The sequence below is a fragment of the Dasypus novemcinctus genome, chromosome 8 (assembly GCF_030445035.2).
Source record: "Dasypus novemcinctus isolate mDasNov1 chromosome 8, mDasNov1.1.hap2, whole genome shotgun sequence".
NCBI classification, from domain to species: domain Eukaryota; kingdom Metazoa; phylum Chordata; class Mammalia; order Cingulata; family Dasypodidae; genus Dasypus; species Dasypus novemcinctus.
In genome coordinates, this window is record NC_080680.1 from 80,542,662 (window position 1) to 80,565,868 (window position 23,207).

Below are 23,207 nucleotides of genomic sequence, written 5' to 3' on the forward strand. Positions count from 1 at the left end.
CCTTACCTCCCGGTTGTCCCACCTGTCTTCTCAGGTACCTTGTGTCCCAGCTGGGAGGCTTCAGCCCGGGCAGCGCTGGCCAGAGGCTCGATAAGATGGGAGATCTCCTGCACTGCAGTGAGCATCTGTGTGTGCAAGGCCTAGGGCGGAAGCGGACATCGGCCGTGATTCTGACCTGGAATAGGGCCCTCTGGCCGGGTAGATCTCTTCTTCCCTCCACACCAGATGAGAGAACCCACCTGGGCTTGCTCTGTCCCCTCCAGGTCCCTGGGAGTCCACTCTATCCCGCATCTTCCTCAAATCTGACATCTCTCTCTCCAGACACAACTTTTCATATCACCCCATCCCCCTCACCTCTTGAGAAATTCCCTCACGGGGAGCAAGCTGCTGGCTGACTGCAGCGAGGGAAGCCTGGTCGAGGTCCCGCAGACAGCTGTTCAGAGCTGCAATGGCTGCCTCGCACTCCAGCTGCCCCGGGGCCTTGTCCCTGCGGACACATCATAGGCTCCAACACCAAGATGCTGCCTCTTAAAACAAAGTTAGCCTAGCTTCCCCACCCTACCCCGCAACCCGCGGACCACAGGGGTCCAGCATGTCCCATGTCGTTGCATCTAGGTGCCCAGCCACCCCCGTTCTGCTCCAACGTATGGCCCTCAGTGCTACCAGTTCTCCACCCCTGCTGTACCTCATGCTTGTAATAAGCTTCTTGATGGAGTCCGAGACAGTACGGGAGTGGCCAGCCAGCACCGACCAGCGCGGGGGGTCGCGGGGGTTGACCGCTAGGGCCCGGGCTGTCTGGATTAGTCCCCCAGCACTCTCCAGCATTGTCTTGGCAGAGACAACAATGGGCTCCATGGCAGCCCGGCCCTGGGGAGAGGAGAGGCAGGGGGGTAAGTCTCAAGACTGTAGTGGTAACAAGATGTAAGCTGGCCGCTGGGTTCTTCAGCACGGCCTCACCTCAGGGCTGATCTGGGCAGGAATGCTGGAGAACTCAGGGTTGGAGGCAAAGGCACTCAGGTTTTCCACTGCCTCCAGCAGAGGGGCTGTTGCTGCTCGGCACTGGGCCCGGTTCTCTTCCGTGAAGGCCCCATCCAGTGCCTGAAGTGGGAGTGACAGAGATGTCCTTAGGACTCAGACTGCTACCTGGGAGGAGAAGCCCAAACTTCCCTCCCAGGGCTTCAAAGGGCTTGGGGAGAGGTTGGGGATGACAGATATGGTAGGAAAGGGCTTGGGCTCAGGCAGATGGGACTTGGTAGAAGGAAGGAGGGAATGACTGGGGGCCTAGGGGAGAGGAGAGTGGGCAGATCAGGGAGATGCTGGCCATTCAGACACTGGAAACCTTGATGGTCTTGACAAGATTGGCTGTGCTGTTGGCCACCTCCTTGGCTGATTGTACAAACTGGCGCTTGGCAGTGGGATTGGCGGTCCGGGCAGAAGCCAGGCGGCAGCTGTTACACAGTGCAGAAGTGTGTTTGGCCACAATGGTGGCTGCAGAGAGCACCTGAGGAGACAGACATGAGGAAGAGCCGTGATTAGGGCAAGTGTACATACCCAAGGAGGGGCCATTTTAGGGTAGGGGGATGGAGAGTCATAGCCTTGGGAGTCTAATTAGGAAAGACAGAGTCAAAGAGTCAAGATCTGGGGAGAGAGAGAATGCCTACAAATGAAGTGGTTGTTGGGGCAGGGGGTGGGGAGACAGACATGCTGATGGGGAAATTATAACAGGGAAAGTGGAAGAGTAAGCTCAAATATCTATAGATATTGTGAATTTAGCATTAACTGTTTGGAAGGTCAGAGATGGGTTCCTGCCCTTCTCTCTTCCCTGCAGGGCCCCCACCTCTCTCTTCCTACACAGGGGTTGCTCCATCCTGGTTCAGTACCCTTTCCCAGACCTGCCCATGATACCTGACCCCTTGAGTTACCTGGGCCTGGGTACAGCCAGGCTCCCCCAAACTCTGACAGGCCATCTGAATTGCCTGGTTTGCACGGGCAAACTGGGTGGGCTCCACCAGCCCTTGTTGTCCAGCTTGGCTATTGGGATCAGAGACGCCAACCAGATATGCAGCCTGGGGAGAGAAATGTGGTACAGTGGGGTGAGGAATACAGATTTCGGGGGGAAATGAATAATGACTGGGAAACAAAGGGGAGTCAGGGCTTTTCTTCTCGTAAGTGTAGGTGAGTGGAGTTTTATTAACAAAGACAATTACACTGTTTAAAAACCCCAACTTGGGAAGCGGACTTGGCCCAGTGGTTAGGGTGTCCGCCTAACACATGGAAGGTCCATGGTTCAAATCCCGGGCCTCCATGACCCGTGTGGAGCTGGCTCATGCGCAGTGCTGATGCGCGCAAGGAGTGCTGTGCCACGCAGGGGTGTGCCCCGAGTAGGGGAGCCCCATGCGCAAGGAGTGCACCCCGTAAGGAGAGCCGCCCAGCGCGAAAGGAAGTGCAGCCTGCCCAAGAATGGTGCCGCACACACGGAGATCTGACACAATAAGATGACACACAAAAAAGAAACACACACACACACAAAAATAAATTAAAAAAAAAAAAAGAAAGAAACACAGATTCCCGGTGCCGCTGACAAGGATAGAAGTGGTCACAGAAGAACACACAGCGAATGGATATAGAGAGCAGACAACTGGGGGCGGGGGGAGAAAGGGAGAGAAATTTAAAAAAAAAAAAAATCTTTAAAAAATAAAATAAAAACTCCAACTCTCCTGTTTTGTGTAAGTGTGCTCAAATATCTCAGAAGATTAAGAGTGAAAAAAGGAAGACCACATAGTGAGAGTTTCATCCAACTTCTAGTTAGATATATGTGTGTAGGCTGAGTCTTAAGGTAAAAGATGTTCTTACAGCAGTAGTAAAAACAAGTTTGAAAGCCCACCCCCTGCCCCAGAGGAAAACCCTCTAAAAAAATGTAATTGGTTTTACAAACAGAAACTTCGCCTATCTACACATGTGTCAGGCTAGAGGAGGCAGAATAGGGAAAGCAGAGGTTATTTCGGGAACCCATCTCAGGAAAATAACCTGTGCGGCTGCCTCAGTGAAGCCACAGAGCGCCTTGGAGGCTGTGGCAATGGCCTCCCCAAACTCTGGCAGGTTTCCATTCTTGGCATTTTGGGAGATCCCAGTCATGGCCTCGCCCAGCACCTGAGGAACAGAGGGTATCAGCAGAGTCAGATCTGGTCCTCAGAGCGGTAGGGTGGCATCTGGTCGGTTCCATCTTCCTGCTTTCCCCCCTCCTGGGCGCCTGTCTATACTTACCTTTGAGTTCTCCATTACACTGTCCAGGCAGCCAAAGTAGGACATGTCATTGATGGGCTGGACTGGATTCTCCAGGAGCTCCCGCACCGTCTGTGTAGGGGGCAGAGGAAGTGAGATCCTAGACGCCTTCCCCATCCCCACACCCAGGACGCCTTCCTCTGCCTTCACCCCCTGTAGCCTGCCAAGGGCCCACCTCCAATTCCCGCAGGGCATTGTCACACTCTTTCTGGCCTGGTGCCTGCTGGGTGCACATGGTAATGAGCTGGTTGATGCTGTCAGTCACTGCCCTGGGAGGACAGAAAGGTGAGGGAACGGGAGAACAGGTCATCAATCCTGGGTTCATACACAACAGGGCTTTTTTAGCTGTTTCTCTTTTGCCTATAACTGCTCCTAAGCCAGGGACTTCTCATGAAATGCCCCCTCCCAAGTCTTTCTCCAATGTTTTAGGGCTTGGCTTTCCAGTTCTGACATACCGGGCAGCTGCAGCCAACTGACTCTTGAGGTTGGGGGCAGCAGGGTCAGTGGACAGGGCCTTGGCAGCCAGAAGAAGTTTGCTTGAAGACATGGAGATGCCCTTCAGGTTGGACACAACCTGGGCCCGGTCCTCCTGGCTCTGTTGAGGGTGAGAAGGTCAACACACGGTCCAGTCCTTTCCGATCTGTCTCTAAAAGGGGTCTTTTTCCAAGTCACTCAAGTATTGCTAGAGGCTGGGGAGAGGACAGAGCTGGGGGCGGGTCAGGACTCTGGCCACCCAGGTGTCTCCTAGTTGACCCTTGAAGGAGACCACACAACCAGACCCTCTGACTCTTCATACCGGAGCCTGTCCCGCCATCTCTACGCCGGCTTCTAGGAAGGTGCTGAAGTCCTGTCCAAATCGACCCGAGGCTCGAGCCAGGTCCTGAGGTGTTCCCCGGGAGGCCTGGACCAGTTCTGTGGCTGCCTGATTCAGCCCAGCAGCTGCCTCGTTCAGCCGGCTCTGAGCTTCTTGAAAGGTCCCGGTGCTGGGGGGAAGCTGCAGGGTCACAGAGGAAGTCAGAAGGAAGGATAGGGGGTGAGGTGAGGGAAAGTTTGGTAAAGGAAGATGGACACAACCTGGGAGAAATGAGGGGCTCAATGAGGGAAGCTGGGGTCAAAGGACAGGTCTAATGGTGGGAAGAAGAGATACGGAGTTTTTCAACTCCTATGTTTCCCTCACTCCCCAGGACTCTTACCGAGTCACTCAAGAGTCGCTTGCTGGCATCTCCAACTGCTCTCAGGGCGTTATCCACATCTCGTTGGCCAGGCAGGCAGCTGACACAGCGGTTCAGTGCCTGGGTCACTGCCTTAGCCACCTGAGGTGAGAAAGGAGAAGGGGGATGCCAAAATGGAAACAATCTGGGAGACGCCCTCCCACACTCAGAGAGCATGGGAGATAATGAGAGCTACAGCCTCTGAGAAGAGAGAGGAAAGCTGTTGTAGTGGAACAGGCTGCGGTGAGAGGACCAAGTGATAGTGATCAAACTCCCCCAAACTTGGTGTTTAGCTAGATGTATGCATTACATCTTACAGTTTACTAGAGACTGAGAAAAAGATAAAATCCCGAGAGGAGCTCACTAGAGCAGACCTGAGAGGATGTATCTCGGTCAGTACAGATGAGACTCGGGACACTAAGGAAGTTTTTGCCTTGTGATAGGACCTGGGGCAGGAGGGTGGAGCTGGCCCCTTCCCAATACCTGACCTGGGCAAGACGCTGCTGGCTCTCGGGGTCCCCTGGATGGGCAGCTGCCTTTTTCGCCTCCTCGAGGAGGCTGCTGGCCTTGTCCAGAACATCACTGGCTGTGTCAAGCACCACGGCCTGCACTGCAGGATCTGATGTCAAGGCAGCTACACCCCTGGCAGCCTGGGCCAGTGCCCTCAGTCCACCTGCCACTTCCCGAGCTGCAATACCTGGGTTGTCAGGGAAAGAGGAGGGAAGGAAGGAATTATCACTGCCAGGCCCTGATCCCAGTGGTTTCCTCTGCCAGTTCCGATCCCTTGGCCAGCTCCTGTTCCCCCACCTCCCTCCCCAGGTGCCTCATTTCTGACTCTGTCCACATACCCGCATAATTCTCATTGCCCTGGGCAACCTCCCCCAGGAGCTGGGCGATGGCAGAGCTCACTGCTTTGGTGCTGTTGCCCAGGTCCTGGGCACATTTCTCCATCTAGGAGAGAAGGAAAGACTCAGAGGCTCAGTGGAAGGAGGAATTGTGGAGAGAGAGCTTGAGAAGATACTTGGGGAAGGCTGGCAATTTCTTTGAGGTTCTGAGGTACTCTGGGGCATGGCTGGGAAGGCAGACTTCAGGATACGAGTGAGAATGAGATCTTAAGAGAATCTTTACCGTCTCCCCAGGTAAGGGTTTAAGTTTGCCGTCTCGAGCCGCTGCCTTTACTTCCTGCAGGTCCCTCTCCAGATTCTGTACCACGCTCAGTGCAGAATCCATCTCCAAAGGCCCACATGCTTCCTGAGCCTACAGTGAGAGGAAGGGGGTTGCAGCACATGTAGGAGTCACTGCTGGGTCTCACTGATGCCTCAGATTACACAGTTATCCCTATTGCTGGTTGTTTTGCAGGGATTACTCATTATCCCAGGACTTTACCCTCATCTTCCCCCAACAGAGCCAGCTCCCATACCTTCTGGGCAGCAGTTCGGAGTTCAGCCAATGCGGTACCAAGGTTTTTAGCACACTGACTCAGCTGCATGGCTGAAGCCTGGTCCTGAATTGTTGGCACTGAGGCCTTCGCAGCTGCCACCATCTTCCCACCTGGCTGTTGGGGAATAGGCAGGCAGATGAAAGATACCAGCCTCCCTGGGCTGGGGTACAGAGACCGATGATGGTTAGCACATGGGAAATGGGTGACTGGCAAACATTTTAATTGTGGGAGACATAGGGATCTTGGAAGGGTGGGAAGGGTCTGGTCTCAGAGGTGGGGGAGGGCGCCTTGCCTGCAGGAAGCTCTGGCTGGCAGCAATGAGGGCTAGCTGAGCACTGGGACTGTCGGGCTGAGCTTGGCTCCCTCGGACTCCCTGCACCAGCAGTGGAATCTGCTCGGCCACAGCCTATGGGTGAAATTGTCACGAGAGCCACCTTCCCACAGGCTGGGAGAAAGCCGCTCTCCTCCCACACCTCTTCCCTCCCCCGCACATTCCCTGGAGCCTCACCTTGCAGCTCTGCACTAGCAGCGGCTGGGGGCCAGCCGAGGCCTTGGGGGTGGAGGCTGCATGCTGGGCCGCGGCGATGGTCTGCGTAGCCGAGGCTGCAGCCTGCTTGGCTGCGTGCTGTGAGGACGGAGCAGTCAGGACAAGCCCAGGGCATTCCCAGAGCCAGTCCTTGTCTGACTCTCCCCACATCGCTCTGTTTCATTCTTCCCGTAGCACCCCCTACCCCCACTCTTACTTCTGGTTTATTTCCCACCCTCACCTCCAGCCGCTGCACCAGCTTTTTCTTGATGGCATTCTGCGCAGCGGCGTTGGTTGCCATGCGGAGACCCTCAGCTGCCTCCCGCAGCCGCTGCTGCTGTTCTTCACTGTCGGGGTTGGCGGCTGCCCCCTGAGATGGTTGGAAGGACAGGAAGGACAGTTACCACCAAGCATTCCTCTGGATCCTAAAGTTCTTCTTTTTTTTAAGATTAATTTTATTTATTTCTCTCCCTTCCCCGTTGTCTGCTCTCTGTGTCCATTCGTGTGTGTTCGTCTGTGTCCGCTTGCATTGTCAGGCAGCACTGGGAAACTGCATCTCTTTTTGTTGTGACATCTTGCTGAGTCAGCTCTCCCTGTGTGCAGCACCACTCCTGGGCAGGTTGTGCTTTTTTTTCACATGGGCCGGCTCTCCTTGTGGGGCACACTCCTTGGACATTGGGCACCCCTATGTGGGGGTGCCCCTGCATGGCCTAGCACGCCTTGTGCGCGGCAGCACTGTGTGAGGGCCAGCTCACCACACGGGTCAGGAGGTCCTGGGTTTGAACCTTGGACCTCCCACGTGGTAGGTGGACGCCCTATCCGTTGGGCCAAATCCGCTTCCCATAAAGTTCTTCTTTGATGTCTCTAAATTTGACTCCAAATTCACTTGTTCCCAAAGTCATTTCTAACTATCCCCACTGAAAAGTAATCACCCTTGGGAAGAACTGTCTCTAGGAGGGCAAATGGGGAGTCAGGGGCCTCGGATTCCCTCTGGGGGAACCCCTTCTTTAGGTGGAATTGCTTCTCTACCCCCTGCTTGGGGAAGAGTCATGTTTTCTGCCCCTTCCCCCAAACCACAAGTGCATGGGGGTGAGTAAGGCTCCCAGGGAAAAGGAGCACTCGGGTCAGAGCAGGGAGCTCCCGAATACCAAAGCAGGGTCTGGTTACCCCGCAAACGGAAGCGCTTCCTTCCTGTGGCCCCCCACACCACTTTCTCTGTGCTGCTGGCAGTGGAGGCCCCAGGACTGAACGCCCATGTGCATACAGAAGGGGCCAGGAAGGAGAGGAATCCCAGGCAAGAGATGGCAGCAAAGGAGGAAAAGGAGGAAGAGCGGGCCTTGGACTTAGAGGGAGGAAAAGGGGCAGGGTTGCCCGCCGGGGTCAAGGACCAGTCCAGGCAGTCAGGCTCGCTGGACGCCAGGGCCCCACCACCCACCCGCACGCAGCCTTGGGGCTCAATGACTTCTCGAACGCTACTGCATTTGCCCTCTTGTATTTTCTGCTTTTCTTGGGTCTCCCCCATCAAGTGAAGGCGACCACTGGCACCCCTCTACTCCCTTTAGTGCACAGGAAGCACAGTACCTTGGCAGCCTCCACCATCTTGGCTGTGGCGTCAGCCAGGATCTTGGCGGCGCTCAACAGCTTGCGTGAATTCTCCAGATCGGTTTCCCCCTCGGCATCAGCCTTGATTGCGTTGACCAGGTCCGAGGTGGCCTGGGCCAGGATGCGGGCCTGTCGTACCATCTCACCTGAGAGGACAGGACACAATCGAGAGGAAACAGACGCAGAGAGGGTGCCCAGGGTGGACGGGGTGGGCGGAAGCTGTGTGGACAAGGTAGACAGGGGTTGGGGGTCAGCAGAGGCCGGCAAAGGTCCTCAAAGTGATTTTGTGGGGATTATTTTTTTCTGGTTTAGGTTCTTGGAAAGGAACCAATTTCCCAATGGCCTTTTATGGGAGGGAGGACAGTCTCTGCCAGGCATTTCCAGCGATTTGGTCTGGAGAAGGCTTTTGGGGGCGAGGGAGTAGGGCGGAGGAGAGAACCCTTTCTCTTAATGATGTCATTTTCCATATTTTCTCTTATGTATCCTTTGGCATATTTTTTAAACTTTCCAAGGAAGGCAGAGTAGGAATTCTATTCCTGCTTTACAGACAGGGAACTGGAAGTTTCAGAGATTAACCACGTATGGTTCATGGCTTGTAAGGTTACAGTGCTCTGGGTCTTTAGGGATTAGGGGGTTGGGTCTGTGGCAGTGGGGTGAGGTGGGGTGTCTAAAGGGCTTGGGTGCCTCATTGGGGTTGTCTTCCTTGGTGTGTGGAGTCCTTACCAGCATCACCCATGGAACTGAAGATATTCTCAGTGACAGTGAGGATGGTGTCAGTGGCCTGGTCATAACGGCCGGCAGGCCCAGCTCCTGTGGCATGGGCCCTCACGTGCTGCAGCAGCTCGTTCAGGGCCTGGGTGACAGCAGTGGCTGCTGCTCCCACCCCCCGCAACAGCTGCCCATCCTCTGTGGCTGCCTGGGAGGCAGACACACAGCCTTCCACGGCTTTGGCCACCAGTCGTCCGGCCTCCACAAGCTGCTCTTGGCAGACAGGTGAGCTGATTGTAGGTGCCACCACCTGTATGCAAACTGAGTGTCAGTGATATAGGCAAGGAGGAGTCATAAGGTGGGGTGTTTGTGGGTTCACAACAGTCACTGCGAAGGGTGATAAGGCCTCGGGAGCCAGAAGAGATAAAGCACAGGCTCTTGTGTGCGTGGCACTATCACCACTTGGCATAGGCTAGAGCAACCTTCGGGACTCACCTTGGTACAGGCCACCAGCTGGGAGGTGGACAGGGCACACTGTGTGGCTGCAGCAATAACCTGGGTCTGAAGCCCTGAGTCCTCTGTCCGTTGAGCTACGCTCTTGGCCTTGAGGACTAAGGCAGCTGCAGCACTCGCCACTGCCTTGGCTAGCTGCATCAGCACGTCCTGTGGTGGAACAGCAGTGAATATGATCTGAGTGTGGGCTTGGGATCCACAGACCCTTCTCAGAGGCATAAGCTGTTTCATTATTCCCACTGATTCCAATCACTGAACAGTGTATGCAGAAGCATCCAGAACCTACCCCAAGCCCCTGCCTTGAGTCCCGAGCAGAAGAGAACGCCCACCAAGGAACAAACCCCCACCAAGAGAAAGAAAGGCCACACCAAAGGGAGAAATGCATGAGGCGGATACACTCGGACAGTGACGGGGAGGGAGGGCAAGTGCCCTTGTGATGGGCAGGGGAGGCGTCTCTCGGGCCCTGCCCACCCTCAGCAGCTTCTTCTCTGTCTCTGTGTGGAAGTGGTCATCCTGGAGTCTTGGGAACAAGTTCCCGTGCCACCCCTACCTGGTCCCACGTCCCCACGCCCTGCCTGAACAAGGCCTCCCCATCACCATCGTGTTCTGTTTCCCCAGGAGGCTGGGGGAGGGGTACAGAAGCGAGTGTATGCGGCTCAGAGAGGACAAAGCTGGGAAGGCCCAGGCCAGAGGCCGTTACCGTGGGGGGGTCGGGGGGACGTGGAACCCCAGCCCCTCTGGGAGCACATATCTGCATGGGAAATCCAGGATGAAGAGTCAGCTGAGGAAATTGGCATGGGGTGGGGAAGGGAAGAGCTGGAGGACCAGTTTCCTCACACTGGTCTAAAGGACTGGAGTGGGGTTCGAGATATTCTCAGGTCGGGGCAAGGGCTACATAGTAGGAAGCTAGGGAAAAGATGACGAGGGGCTAAAACATTTCAATAAAGGCCAAAAGTGAACACGTAGGTTGTAGCTTGGGTTCAGGGGTTCTGAATTTTCACCCCCAAATAAGAGACGGAAGGTTCCCAGTGTCATCCCTCGGGAACAGAGGTTCAGGTTGGTTCTGAGGGGTTGATTCAAAGAGGGCAGGGACTAGGAGTTGGGTTCAGGATCAGAGGTTACCTCCTAGAAGCTGGAGTTTGGGGAGCTGGGTAAGTCACCAACCTGGAAGTGGGGGTCAGTATCACTTTCCCCAATTTGCTGCAACAGCTCCCCACTGGCCTGGCCCACGTTCCCAGCTGCCTGCAGCAGGTTCTGACGGGGCTGTGGAGAGTGAACACCAGTCAGAAGCTGCCCCATCCGTGCCCACGGGTGTCTCACACTGCCATCCTGCAACTGAGACATGCCCCTTTGCCTTGGTCTCGAGCCCACTCTCCACACTAGCCCCAACCCCATGGCTCCTGACCTCAGCACTGGCTGGCTGGGCACTGCGCAGCAGTTCAGACACTGCCCCCGCAAGGCCTTTTGCTGCCTGCAGCAGGGGCCGGCCGCTGCCGCCTTCGTCCTCCAGCAGGGCAGCTAGCAGCTTCACCCCACGGGACATCTCAGTCAGGTTGGAGGAGATTGTGGTTACTGCACAGCCCACTGCGGTATAGTCTGTTTCTGCAGGGTCCCCTGAGGGGAGAAGGAAGAGGGCTATGTGTGAGGGGCAGGGCAGGTTAGACGATGGGCTGGGGGAGGAGCACAGTCATACCCGGTTAGTCACACACATCTGAGCGAGCCACACACACAGAGTCCCTTCCACAATGAGTCAAGGTACAGTCACACGTGGAGCCAGTCGCACTCATGCTTGTGCACGCTCGCTCTTCCCCTCCCCCATCACACACACAGGTTGGCATCCAGCTTACCTGCCGTCAGGTTCACCACAGAGGCAGTGCCAGCTGTGATGGCATCTACCTGGGAGTGGATCTCATGCTTTGATTCATCCATCTTGTTCTTACGCCAGGCCTTAGAGGCCTAAGAAAACGAGGGGGAAAAAAAACAACCACCAAAAAACCAACTCAAGAACTGCTCTGGTTTGGTTAACCCAGTTTGTCCCTTGAAATCCCAGTTTCAGTACCTCTGGCCTCTCCTCCATCCCATACTCACAGCATCCTGGCCAAGAGGGGGCAGAGTGTCAAAGTCATCCAGAGTGGCCTGGGCAGCCTGCACAGCCTGCATGCTTGAGTTGATGGTTCCAGTGAGTGCCTGCTGGGCTGAAGTCTGAAAGGTAAGGGGAAGAGTAATAGGGGCTGGACTGGAACGTTTAAAGCAAAGAAAAGGTGAAAGAGACCCAGGGACTAGGGAGGAGAATGCAAATAAGGACATGGAAAAAGACTGCCTGATTGTTGGCGAGACACGGCTCAGGGCAGGAGAAAGGCCTGGGTACCTTGGTGGAAGTGGGGGCACTCTTACCAAAGGAGGCATGTGTCCTCGGTGCATCTGGCCACTGGTTATCTGCTGCTGGGCAGGTGGCATGCTGCCCATCTGGAAATTCTCAGGACCAGAGGCTCCAGAGCGCATGATGGCAGGCAGCGCCACGGAGCCGTGCTCCACTTTTCCCACCCGGTTATACTGCTGCTGAAGGACTGTCGACCTAGAGAGGGGCGATCTATGGAGTGCTCAGGGGACCTTCCTCATGCCTGCCCTTCCCCACCAATTATGCCACTACTGCAGGTTCTCAGATATGGGGTGCGTGAAGTCTCCTTATAGCCTGTGACTGGCTCAAGAACCAGCCTGGGGATTCCTCACCACCCCCAAGAGCCTTTGGAGTCAAGCCTGCCTTCCCTACCCCTAAGGGACGGGGTAAGCCCAACTCCTTTCATACTTTTTGGGGGATACCGAGTCCTCCAACATGGTAGACTCCTCGTCTCCCTCCAGGCCAAAATGATCCTTGCTTTTTTTCTGTAGGGAGACATCAGGAAAAAAAGTGTTAAAGCAGTTGAAGAAAAAGGAAATAAGGAAAAGGCAGTCTCTTCCTTCTCCAATCAGCCATTTTCCAGAACCTGGGTCCCTATTTCTAAAGGACTGGGTTGGAGACTGGGTAAGGAAAGATAAGGAGCAGGCCAGACAGGCAGTCCCCACCTTCTTAAGGATGATATCAATGTAGCCGGCAATGAGCTGTGCGATCTGCTCCCCTTCAGTCGTCTGTACTGAGTAGTAGCCATCTTGGTAATCCCCGAAATCCTAGGGTGACAAGGTGGGGCTCAGTGGAAAAGCCTGACTCTGTCTAGGGTGAAAGAGGGTAGGATGGAGCCCCAAGGTCCAGCTAATGAGGGTGCCTTCTGTGCCAACAGCCCGCTAGGAAGAAGCCCTTCCCTTCAATCTCCTATTTCTTACTTTTCCTCCTTGGAGGGAAATATTTTATTTTTCTCAGTGATGCATTTCATCAATTTGGTATCAGTTTTCAATTCATAAAACCAAAATACAAAGTCAGAGGAGAAAAACTATATAGAGCTGCTGCTGTAAATAGGGAGGCTTGTTTTTCTTCCAATCACTTTTCTCTTCTATTCCCCTAAATATTCCTGTGATTTTAGTTGGCTGGTCACATTTTCATTTCTGCTGATTTTCAAGGATAAGTCCACCTGCTGCTCATTTAAGCATCACTCAACTCTCCAGGTGGGAGTTTTCCCCTCAACTCCAACCTCAATGTTCCTGTAATAGGTCCAAAGTCCTCCTTTTTTTCCTGGACTCATACTCAGTATACCTACCCCAAGGGACAGGCCTCTTCAGCTGCCCATTCTCTGGACATTCCAAAGCCCTTTCTCCTCTGAGCCCCAAGACTCACCAGGGTGAAACTTTTGGGAGAGGCAGCCCACCGCTTGATGTTGGTGAGGTTCCATTCCTGGATCACCTCCTTGGTCTTCTCGTCCACTCGCATCACACATTCCTTCGTGATGCCCAGAAGCCTGGGCACTAGCTTGTTCTTTCCTTTCATCTTTTCCTATGAGGCAGACATTGTTGGTGAGACAGGTCAGAAGGAGAATGAGACCTCAAGGGTTGCTGAGGTGGACTGCAGAGCTAAACAAGGGTGTCAATGGGTGGACCCAGGACGGGGCTATGCCAGGGAAAGGGGAAAGGGAGGGGAAATGCAGAGCAGGGAGGGAATTGGTGGTGAGAGACTGATGGTAAGGTGGGTTTTCACAAGGTCAAAGCAAGGTAGAGAATGGGACTCATGGAATGATGGGAAATAGGACTGAGAGCAGGGTCAGAGACTTTCAGAGTAAGGAAAGGGCAAGAGCAGAAAATAAGGAGGGCAGTGAGAGGCTCTATAACCCACCTTAACCAGGAAGAAGGAGACACCGTATGTCTTGAGGGAACGGGCTAGCTTCACGTAGCGTACCTTGGCTTCAATCTCACTCATCTGTGCACAATTTTTGTGTGCCTGAGAGTACAAAGTGGGGAAGGCTTTAGCCAAATATGGGGATAATGCCACAGATAAGGAGTTAAGTTGGATATTAACTATAGTGGGAGGGTATTATGGGAATAAGGGAAAGGGTAGAGAGTGCAAGATATGAGAAATGAGAGGGTGACGGGATGGAGACAGACACAGGGTATGCAGAAGCAATGGATCCAAGCAGTATGGTTAAGAAACTGCAGACATTCTGGACACAGGAATGGATGGTTAGGAGGTAGAAGGGCAACTGGAAGGACTTTTGGGCTGAGAATTCAGAGAGTGAGGCTGACACTGTACATTTCTACAAAGACTATACTTTTCACAGTAATTTCAAGTATACTATTGCATTTGATTCTCCTGTCACTCCTATGCAGAGCAGGTACTGTTATCCCTTGTTAGAGTTAAAGAAAAAAAGAATGTTCTCTTGAACTCTACAGCAAAAGCAGCGATGAGGCTGGGACTACAAGCCCTAGTCTTCAGCTTCCTCCATCTAGATGTGGGAAAGCAGCTTGTGGGTGGTAGTAGGGGTGGGTGGGGTGATGAGACGGTAGAGGGACAGGGTCTGTTTAGTCAGTAGGATTAAGCAGCAAGCCTCCCAGTCATCCCAAACACTCTGCCCTACCCCCATTCACCTGGAAAATCTTACGTTCTCCCTTCTGCTTCACATACTCCTTGGGCAGGAAGTCCTTCAGGCTACACCAGAAAAGGGAAGGTCAGAATGCGGTGGACAGCACCAAGGGCTATGTGGGCCATGAACTGTGGTTTTAGAGTGTGAGGAAATGTCTCGGACAGTCTTAACCTTGGGGAGAAGGAAGACTGAGGGAAGAGAATCTGGACTGTGATCTGAAATAGAATGATTTAGCTTCAGCTCATGAATGTGGCCTGTCTCTTTCACTACAGAGAAAGGGACTTAAGTTGGAGGCCTGGTTCCTGAGGGAGAGAGCATCTGGAGCACCATTTCAGGGAGCCAGGAGGAGAAGGAGCTCACTAGAAGGATGACCATACACGTAGGAAGTTGAGACAGTCACACCAAACTGTATACATTCCAAGGCATACATGTGGATGAGACTTGGGAAATACTTTAAAATTTAATATCCCCCACAATGAAAACTTTACCATTTCCCTCTGAACACTGCAGTAAAATTCTTCAAAGAATCTCCAGAAAGCCACATGCTTGCGTCAAGAGGAGGAGGCAGGGGCAGAGATTTTGGACCACAGTCATATTCCACACGGTGAGGAGACAAATGGGTGAGGACAGCTAAAAAGGCACCCAACTAGGTCAAACTCTGATACCTCCTGAGACAGGCCACTGGGGTCACTGGCAGGGAGTCCTGGGCCTGACAGGGTTGGGGGATGCGGGTCACTCACTCAAGGAAGCCGGCCTTGTGCTTCTGCTCATTGTGGGGCCCAAACTGGATCTGGCATTGGAAGCCAGCAAACTCACAGGCCTTGTCGAAGGAGACAGGGTGGGAGCCATTCAGGATGTCATCTCGTGCCTGGAGAGCACAGGGCAGGGGCAAGTGATGTGTGTGGGTGCAGGGATGGCCCCTTGTGGGGATTCTGCCCGTCTCCCTACTTTCCCACCCCAGCAAGTCCTCTCCAGACCTGCACATAAAGGAGGTTCAGCTGTACGGGGTCCCGGGAATCCACATTCTGGTCTGAGTAGAAGAACTTCCTCCGCAGCAGAAGTGTTTCCTGCTCCTCTACTCCCTGCTCCCTCAGGGTCCGGCCGTGGTCCAGCCAGTTCACTGCGACACAGAGAGCTCCCTCAGTGCCAAGCCCTCATGGCCACCCCCTCCCTCACTGCCACCCAGTACTATCCGGGCTCTAGCTTTTTGTGTATTTGTTCCTTGCCTACCTTTCCCCATTAAATAGTAAGTTCCATGAGCATATGCATTCCCAGTGTCTAAAGCAGTACCTTTAGTAAATAATGAATAAACCTGACCCCCACCCTCTGGACCGTGTTCAATGTCCTCCTTTTTCCTGTTCTGCTTACACTCATCATCTGTGTGCAATTTCTGCTTTAGTTTCTCCATTTTCTTTTCATCTCGCAGCAGTGTCTTATCCTTTCGTAAGGTCCCAGTCACCTCCTCCTTTTTCTCTTCCATCAGTTCTCGAACCAGTGAATACTCATCATGGTTGGTGATGCCTAGGGGAAGGGGATGGTTAGGGAGCATTTCAGGCACTGCCTCCATGTTTTTTGGTGCAGTTGGAGCCTCCTGGCCCAGGCCCTTGGACCTCTAGAGCCTCCTCACCAATGCGGGCACAGATGGTCATGAGCATGTCGGTGACGGTCTTAGAGTCATCCACCATGATGGTCTTCACAGTCCCATCAAGCATGCGGATCTTCAGGGGTCTCTGTTTCTTCCTATACTCCATGGTGTCCTGTTGGGGTAGGAGGAAGAGACAGGGGTCCACTTTAGGTAGGGGTCTTACTTACTTTTTACCGGGCCACAGAGGAGGAAAGTAGATGGCAGGAAAGACTACAGTAGTTACTCAAAAGCATAATATTTTGATGCTTGTCAGAGATAGAAAATGGGTGGGATCAGAGACAACAATGAGCACTGAAACTTGGTGGTGGAACAGGGGAAAGCTGATGGGAGGGGATGGCCGAGATACTTGATGGTACTCACCCCATTTCGGAGCATGTAGTAATCCAAAGCTTTCCCAGCCTCCAGCCATATACCCTTTTTGGGGTCATCATCTGACAGAAACAGCCCAAAGTCGCTGGCTAAAAGAGAGGATGGGCCCCCTGAGCCTCACAAAGAGCCCAGTGCGGCTGAGAGGCTGCCTCTTTGCCCCTTACAAGTTCTCCCATATCCCTGGACCTAAAGGGGAAGGAGGGAACAACGGAACCTAGACCTGAGGGCCAAGTGGCAACAGGGTCGTCCCTCAAGGCTGAGAGCCTGGGAACAAGTAGGGACTGAGGACTCCCACCCAGCCCCCTGGGTAGTCAGACTCACGAGGGCCAGCCAGGGCCTCTGGGATACGCTCACGAATCATGCGGCAGGCGTCGTATACCATGGTAGACGGCTCGAACTGCATCGTCTTCACCACATTCCCAATGCTGATCTTCAGCGAAAGTGCAACCATGGTGGCAGCTTCTGCTCTCCAGCCTGGCTATACCTGGCCCATGGCATCAGGGCGTCAGGACACACCCTCACCGGAGGAGAGGCAGCCCCTCCAAATGGAGTCCCAGCAAGGGGTGTTTTTGACAGGGACTCATCAAAGCAGGTGGTAGTGAGGTTGTTTTGGTTTTAATAACTTTTTTTTTTACGGAGGTACCGGGGACTGAACCCAGGACCTCATACTTGGGAGGCAGGTGCTCAACCACCGAGCTTTATCCACACCTTTAATCACTTTTAAAAGCTAGAGATTATTTAAACCAAAAGGACCAGTCTTACCCCAAGGCATCTGCGAGGCTGGTCTGAAAGCACAGCAGGTCTAAAATGTGGTGTTACTTGAGGACATCTACCCTGACCCCTCGTCCCCCTGGAATCTGTGCCTCTCTTCTTTTCCACAAGTGTCTCTCTTGCTCCTTGTTGGCTCCTTTCCCAGCCCTGCCCCCTGCCTGGTTTTGTCTTCCTGGTTTGGTATTTTTCTCTCCTTGTCTCCCACTATGTCCTGCTAGCTTTTTCCTGTCTGGGATTTTCAGAGCTCTGCCCTGACTCATCATGTGACCTTCCCTCTCACAGCTTCAGGCTCCTTCTCTGCAAAATGAAGGTGTTATATCAGATAATCCCCGAGGGCTCTAGAAGCCTTCAAACACTGACTGGCTTGTCTGGGTGGGAGAGCAGTCCACTCTTGTCCCAGCTTCTGAGACGCTGGGGGCCTCCCTGAGCTTAGCCCCATATTTGGCTTCCCTGGCAGTCAAGCTAGAATTATGATTTTCTAGTCCAAAGCTACCTCTGAAATTATCTAGTCAGCTCTTTAATTTTGCAGAGGGGAATATAGACTCTGGGAGGAAAAAGTTTTAAGGCAGGTCAGAGAAAGAGACCAGTCCTTCTAAGTCAGTTCTTGCCACACCCAAGCTCCTTCTGAGTTAATACTCAGTTCTCACAGCAATTCCTCCTATGTCCTTCTCATACTCTGCGTTTCATCTCAGCAGCCTCCCCAACAGTATTTTCAGTGCAGCTTCAGGCACCACCACCTCTCGGGGTGCTGGAGAAGCCACTGGAGGCGGCAGGTGGCGCACAGACAGCAAGAACACAAGTCTGCCTGGCAGCTGATGATGTGAGTCAGCTCTGTCCCGGGGTTGGGTGCCTCCTAATGAGAAGAATGAGCAAGTCCAGGCTACTTATTCCCCTTTCGGCAAACTAACAGCCCCAGGGGAGAAAGAACAGAAGAAGGGGAAAGGTTGAGAAGCAGAGGTGGGGGAGTTGGGATACAGAGGGCAGCTGAGAAGCAGGGAAGTTGGGAAGGGGTATGTTTTTAGAGGGAGAGGTTAGAGGGGATTGGGTGAGGGGGCCGGAAATTTAAGTAGAAACAGGAGCTAGGAGGCAGATGAGGGAAAGGTTTAGATCAGGGATCCAGTACCCAGTGGCTGAAAGACCATTTCTGATTTTATAAACACTCCAGAGGGTTTTAAAAGAAATCACAGCTCTATCTTTACCCCCAAACAAGAGATCTTCCCGGTTTCCCCAGTTTCAGCAATCCGCACCCACCCCCCTTCCTGCGGCATTTCTCCCAATAGCTGGACAGACCTGGCACCACGAATGAGGGCTGGAGGGTCAGAGAAGCTGGAGAAGTCAGAGAGCTGAGGGCAGGAATGAAAGGACTCTTCACCTCAGCAGAAACTGCATGTCTCCCCCCTATTTCCTCCGGACATAGACACCCCCTTCTTCTTCATGCACGGAAACCTCTGGTGAGACCCCGATAAGGGAGTTGAGTCATGCCTACCCTTACTCCCAGGCTGGTCCTAAGTAGACATAAATATGGTTCCAAGAGAGAATTGAGCAGTGAATTGGGGGTAGGGGTGGCAGCATGGGATCAGGCCCCTGGAAGTATGGGGAGAAGCTATGCAGTTTCTGCTCTGGCCGGAGAACTTTGCTCCTTTTTCCATCTTTTTTTTTTTTTTTTTTTTTTTTAATGGAACAGTAATACCACCTCTGTCTTCACAGGCCCCCCCCCCCATGTCTCCCTCCCAGGGAGCTCCTCCTCCCTGAAGACATTCCTGAAATGCATTCCAGAGGAGTTGGGCAATTGAGGGGGGGGGGGGATGGAGGACAGAAGGTCAAATCCCAGCAAGGAATGGAATGTAAGTATATTGGGGGTAAGGAATTTGGGGTACATGGAGAATAGTCAGAGAAGATACCCACAAAGGGAGCTGCAGAAAGATATGGGGTTACAGAGGGACAAAATGGGAGAGAAAACTGAAGACAGTCAGAAAGTAAGAGGGTTGGGGGAGTTAACACCGAGTCTGTTACCAAATTTGGCCTCTGAGTCCGCAACCACGGGGGAGGGGGGGGTTGTGGGTGAGACTGACATATCCGGCCTCAGGCTGCTGGAGGCTCCCTTAGGGCTGGACTGGGCAGCTGAAGAGCTGGGCCAGGCCTCCCCAGTACAGACCCCTCCCCCCCCACGCCCCTACCTCATGCACACTCCTCTTCTCCCCATGCACCCCATCTGTGTACAGAGCTCTTTCATCTAAAGCTACCCACCTGGTGCCTCTTTACTTACCTGTTACCTCAGTCACAGAGCCCCTGCACAGACCCCATCACAGCCACTTGGTCTGCCCATAAAGATCCATCCCACGCATGCAGCTTCACCCCCAGTACACCTCCACCTCAAGCACACGGCCCCCTCCGCCACCATCTCTTTCCCCATGATGTAGACATTCTCCCTCCATTTACCCAGTAGTTATTCTTTGAGGGCCTCCTGTGGGGAAGGCCTGGCCAGACCTGGCAGTGGGTGGGAAGGAAGATGAATAAGATTGGCTTTGCCCTCCAGGGGCTCCCAGTCAAGATAAGCAAATACAGCCAAGTACAGAATTACGATAATGAGCAGGCTGTGAGAAAAGAGACCTCTTTAGGTTAGGGAAGGGGGACAGAAAAAGTCTCCAAGTAAGTGTTGCCCTTTGAAGTTAGATAAAATAACAATAATAATAAAGATGATAAAAAATAAGAACGATCTATCATTTATTGACCATATGTTAATTGCTTTGCATACATAATTTCATTAGATCCTTACAACAACCCTGCAAGGTAGGCATCATTTCCATTTTTACACATTCATAAACTGAGGCTCAAAGAAGTGAAGTACTTGTTCAAAAAGCACTTGTCCAAAGTCACACAGCTAGTAAGTTGTGGAGCCATGATCCAAACTCAGGTGTCTCTGACTCCAAAACCCAGGCTCTCTCCTCTATGCCAGCGGAGATGAGTCAGGGGTAGCATTCCAGGCAGAGAGAATAGCATAAGCAAAGGTGGAGAAGCAGGAAATCGTGGAGAAGCATTCAGGGAAGTGAGCAGGCAGGCTGGCTGAAGCACAGGGTACCTGCAAGGGAGCAGTGGTGGGGAGGTTAGAGTTAGGATGCAAAGGCAGGGGAGAACTAGCGAGGATTATGAGGAATTTTACCTTCTGGAGGGCAACACAGAAGCCAAGGGAGGCTTTTGAGTAGAGAAGAGAGATGATCAGAAGTGAATTTTAGGAAAATAACTCTGGCAATTACCACAGAGATTGGTTAGAAGGGCACGTATTAGCATAAGTAAGAGATGATAAAGCCAGGGTTAGAATGGTAGAGGAGGATGTCACTGAAGAGAAAATTTAAGAGGCAGAACTGACAGGACCTGACAACAGTCTGTCCTGTCAACTAACAAGGACCAGGGCTCACGGTCAGGCTGGGGTTCCCTAGCTTGCTCTCCCTGGCAGCAGCTTGAGTTTAGGTGAGGAAATGGGAAGGGGGGTGGGGAGGTATCAGGCCAGGCTGAAAATGTGAGGATGAGGCTATGGTTAGGGGATGTGGTTAGGCTGTGGGAAAAATGGGTATGCGGTCAGTAGCCAAGTAGGGGCAGATGGGGTGTGGTCAGTGAATGCACTGATCTGGGGAGGGGGAAGATGGGTGGTGATCATGATGGTAGGAAAAATGAATAAATGATCCATCACTGGATCAGGCTGGGGGGAGTGGAGGAATGAATAGGTGGACAGTGGGTAGGTCAGATTTAGAGGGAAAGCTGGAGGGAGGTCAGAGGGCAGGACAGGCTAGGAACAGTAGAGATGGGGCTCTGGCCAGTGGCAAAAAAAGGCTGAGGATAGCGACAAAGGGACACTGGCAGTGGCTAAGTAAAGTTGGAGCTGGAGTGTGGGGTACAGCCAGTGACTGGGTCAGGCTATCTAGGGGTTAGGGCTGTGGTCAGTGGTCGGGTCAGGCTGGGAGTGAAATGGGGGTGTGGTCAGTGGCCTGGCTGGGCGTGGGATCAGCAAGACCCAGTTTCCTCTTTGGGTCTCATTTCCTCTTTTCTGTTTGGGGAGTGGGGGCGGGGGTTCTGCAAATGGGCCAAGAAATTAAAAGGCGGCTTAGAACCAGGAGATGGTACATAGCTGGGACCGGGGGGTGCTTGGCAGTTGTGTTGTGCTGAGGAGGGGTAGTGCTCAGCAGATGACCAGATGGTGGATAAATGGGTGAAAATGGTGAGAGAATGCTTTAGGATGATGAGAAAGCTCAGTTTTGGGTGAGGGTAAATTAAGGTCAGATGTGTGAATTAAGAAGGGGGGAAGAGGCAGAACTGAGGTGGGGTACTGATAGTAAAATAAAGAATATGGGAGAGTTAAAGGCAAGGGAAGAATTCTATGAGGGAGTAAGCAGGAAGGGCGTGAACTGCAGGGCCAGGAATGAGAGTTGGAGAGGTTTAACATCTAGGGAATGAGGGGGCAGTGAGAGGCAGTGGGGCTGAACTTTCAGGGGATTAAGCCATCTTCATCTCCCATGGCAACAGTATTTCCCTAGCCTCCGTCCCCCTTAGTCACTAATCCCCTCTCCCCCAAGCAGTCCCCTACTTATGACCAGGCTTTCTGTATCTCCTGATCTCTGTCCCTTTCCCACCACTCTTCTTTAAGCAACAGAGTCCAAGAACCTCTATTGGCCAACTGCAGCTGCCAACTGGAATCCTAGATACCTGCACTTCCAGCTGAAGCCCAGAACTCTAGCCTGAATTTAGTCATCTCTCTGGGCCAAAGAAGCTCCCTGTGACTACACAGGAATAAGAGACCTCCCTCAAAACAAGGGCACCTGCCTACTAACAACCTCTTAAGAGTTTACCTACCCAAGATCAACTACTCCAACCTTGTCCATAACCTGTAAAGCTGCCCTTAATCCCTAACACTAATACCAATCCTAATTTGAACCCAGGACCTCAAAAATGGGAAGTAGGCTCTCAACCAACTGAGCTTAACCAGCTCCCCAACTCCAACTCTAATTTATTTCCTGATTCACAGTACTGGCTTTGACATTCCTCTTTATCCTGGTAGAGATGGTACACAATCCCTGCTCCCTAAGCCTGATCTGATTTTTACCTTTAGTACAAAGCTCCTGACCTTAACCCTAAATGCTGACCCCTAAGCCTAACGCTCGCTGGTAACATGATTCCGGACCCACCGTTTCACTGTTTATCCCTAATAATGACGTTCACTAACACCTAAAACTGACTTCTAACCTAATTCCTACTGTTGACCTCTTAACCTGACCCTGAACTCTGACTTCTGGTAGTCATTTTAGAAAACAAAATCATGGCCTTACTCTAAACTTTACCTACAAAACGGACCTGATACACTAGTAAGTCTAACTCCTAAAACTAACCTCATCCCTAAACCCAACCTCACCTAACACCAAACTCACCCAAAGCTTTCTACCCACACACCCGCTATCAACTAACCCCAGAGCCTATTCCCGCCCTGCGTCTCACTGCCAACCAACTCCTCCCCCTCCCCCAAGCCCATCTCGGGTAGAGGACTGCTCCCAGGAAGGGCCTGGCTCCAGCAAAACAGCCTCCTTAGCTCCGAATCCAATGCGACTGAACTGAGTGGACGCTGACCTCTCCAACAGGATCCGAAACAGGAGACTCAGGAAGAGTCAGGGACCCCGCCCGTCCGCCCGCCTCCCAGGCCGGGCCTCGCGGCCCCACCCCGGGGCTCCGGCTCGGCCCGGTCCAGCCTACCTGCGCAGTCCGGCTCTGTGCCCCGCCCGCCGGCCCGCTAACCCGCTCTTTCTCCCGGTCGCTCTGGGGCTCCGGCCTCGCCCTCCCGCCGACAGACACTCTTTTGGCTACTTCCGTCCCGGAACGTCCCCCGCCCGCGAGCGGCGCCCTGGGCTCGCGCTCTATGGTTGCAGGGACTGCAGGAAGCTGCTCTGGCCCCAGCTCTCGATGCTCGAGAGCCCGCCAAAGACCCGCAGCCCCTCCCCGGCAGGAAGCAAGGGTGCGGCGCACTCCTGCGAAAACACGAGAGGCGTGCCCAAGTTCGCTTTTAGACTCTAATCCTTCCTTTCCTCTCCTTGGGCGAGGGCGGAGGCGGATCCCCAGAATCCCCTCCCTCAGGGTGTGGGGCGGCGGCAGGGAC

General features: G+C 53.3%; 1 protein-coding gene across 2 annotated transcripts in view; it reads right to left on the reverse strand.

The window, feature by feature from the left end:
* TLN1 (talin 1) overlaps window positions 1-23,154 on the reverse strand; it is a 33,305-nt gene extending 10,151 nt beyond the window's left edge. The window contains exons 1-40 of one of the 2 annotated variants that reach the window (XM_058302057.2): window positions 22,808-23,031; window positions 16,622-16,784; window positions 16,292-16,389; window positions 15,914-16,043; window positions 15,655-15,807; window positions 15,264-15,406; window positions 15,027-15,154; window positions 14,291-14,351; window positions 13,542-13,646; window positions 13,050-13,205; window positions 12,347-12,448; window positions 12,090-12,166; window positions 11,678-11,858; window positions 11,372-11,485; window positions 11,131-11,239; window positions 10,689-10,897; window positions 10,448-10,546; window positions 9,984-10,034; window positions 9,266-9,433; window positions 8,786-9,080; window positions 8,042-8,208; window positions 6,702-6,830; window positions 6,443-6,559; window positions 6,227-6,340; window positions 5,914-6,048; window positions 5,622-5,750; window positions 5,342-5,444; window positions 4,982-5,190; window positions 4,476-4,595; window positions 4,079-4,276; window positions 3,738-3,877; window positions 3,458-3,551; window positions 3,265-3,354; window positions 3,028-3,150; window positions 1,923-2,066; window positions 1,340-1,501; window positions 958-1,098; window positions 686-867; window positions 355-487; window positions 39-140 (exon numbers count right to left, since the gene is read on the reverse strand). In XM_058302057.2, coding sequence (XP_058158040.1) covers window positions 39-140; window positions 355-487; window positions 686-867; window positions 958-1,098; window positions 1,340-1,501; window positions 1,923-2,066; window positions 3,028-3,150; window positions 3,265-3,354; window positions 3,458-3,551; window positions 3,738-3,877; window positions 4,079-4,276; window positions 4,476-4,595; window positions 4,982-5,190; window positions 5,342-5,444; window positions 5,622-5,750; window positions 5,914-6,048; window positions 6,227-6,340; window positions 6,443-6,559; window positions 6,702-6,830; window positions 8,042-8,208; window positions 8,786-9,080; window positions 9,266-9,433; window positions 9,984-10,034; window positions 10,448-10,546; window positions 10,689-10,897; window positions 11,131-11,239; window positions 11,372-11,485; window positions 11,678-11,858; window positions 12,090-12,166; window positions 12,347-12,448; window positions 13,050-13,205; window positions 13,542-13,646; window positions 14,291-14,351; window positions 15,027-15,154; window positions 15,264-15,406; window positions 15,655-15,807; window positions 15,914-16,043; window positions 16,292-16,389; window positions 16,622-16,751 — 5,241 coding nt within the window. In that variant the 5' untranslated portion in view covers window positions 16,752-16,784; window positions 22,808-23,031. Of the gene's footprint in view, window positions 1-38; window positions 141-354; window positions 488-685; window positions 868-957; window positions 1,099-1,339; window positions 1,502-1,922; window positions 2,067-3,027; window positions 3,151-3,264; window positions 3,355-3,457; window positions 3,552-3,737; window positions 3,878-4,078; window positions 4,277-4,475; window positions 4,596-4,981; window positions 5,191-5,341; window positions 5,445-5,621; window positions 5,751-5,913; window positions 6,049-6,226; window positions 6,341-6,442; window positions 6,560-6,701; window positions 6,831-8,041; window positions 8,209-8,785; window positions 9,081-9,265; window positions 9,434-9,983; window positions 10,035-10,447; window positions 10,547-10,688; window positions 10,898-11,130; window positions 11,240-11,371; window positions 11,486-11,677; window positions 11,859-12,089; window positions 12,167-12,346; window positions 12,449-13,049; window positions 13,206-13,541; window positions 13,647-14,290; window positions 14,352-15,026; window positions 15,155-15,263; window positions 15,407-15,654; window positions 15,808-15,913; window positions 16,044-16,291; window positions 16,390-16,621; window positions 16,785-22,807 lie in introns of both variants that reach the window. The other variant, XM_058302058.2, reaches the window with a different exon arrangement.
* Between the last annotated feature and the right edge of the window lie 53 nt (window positions 23,155-23,207).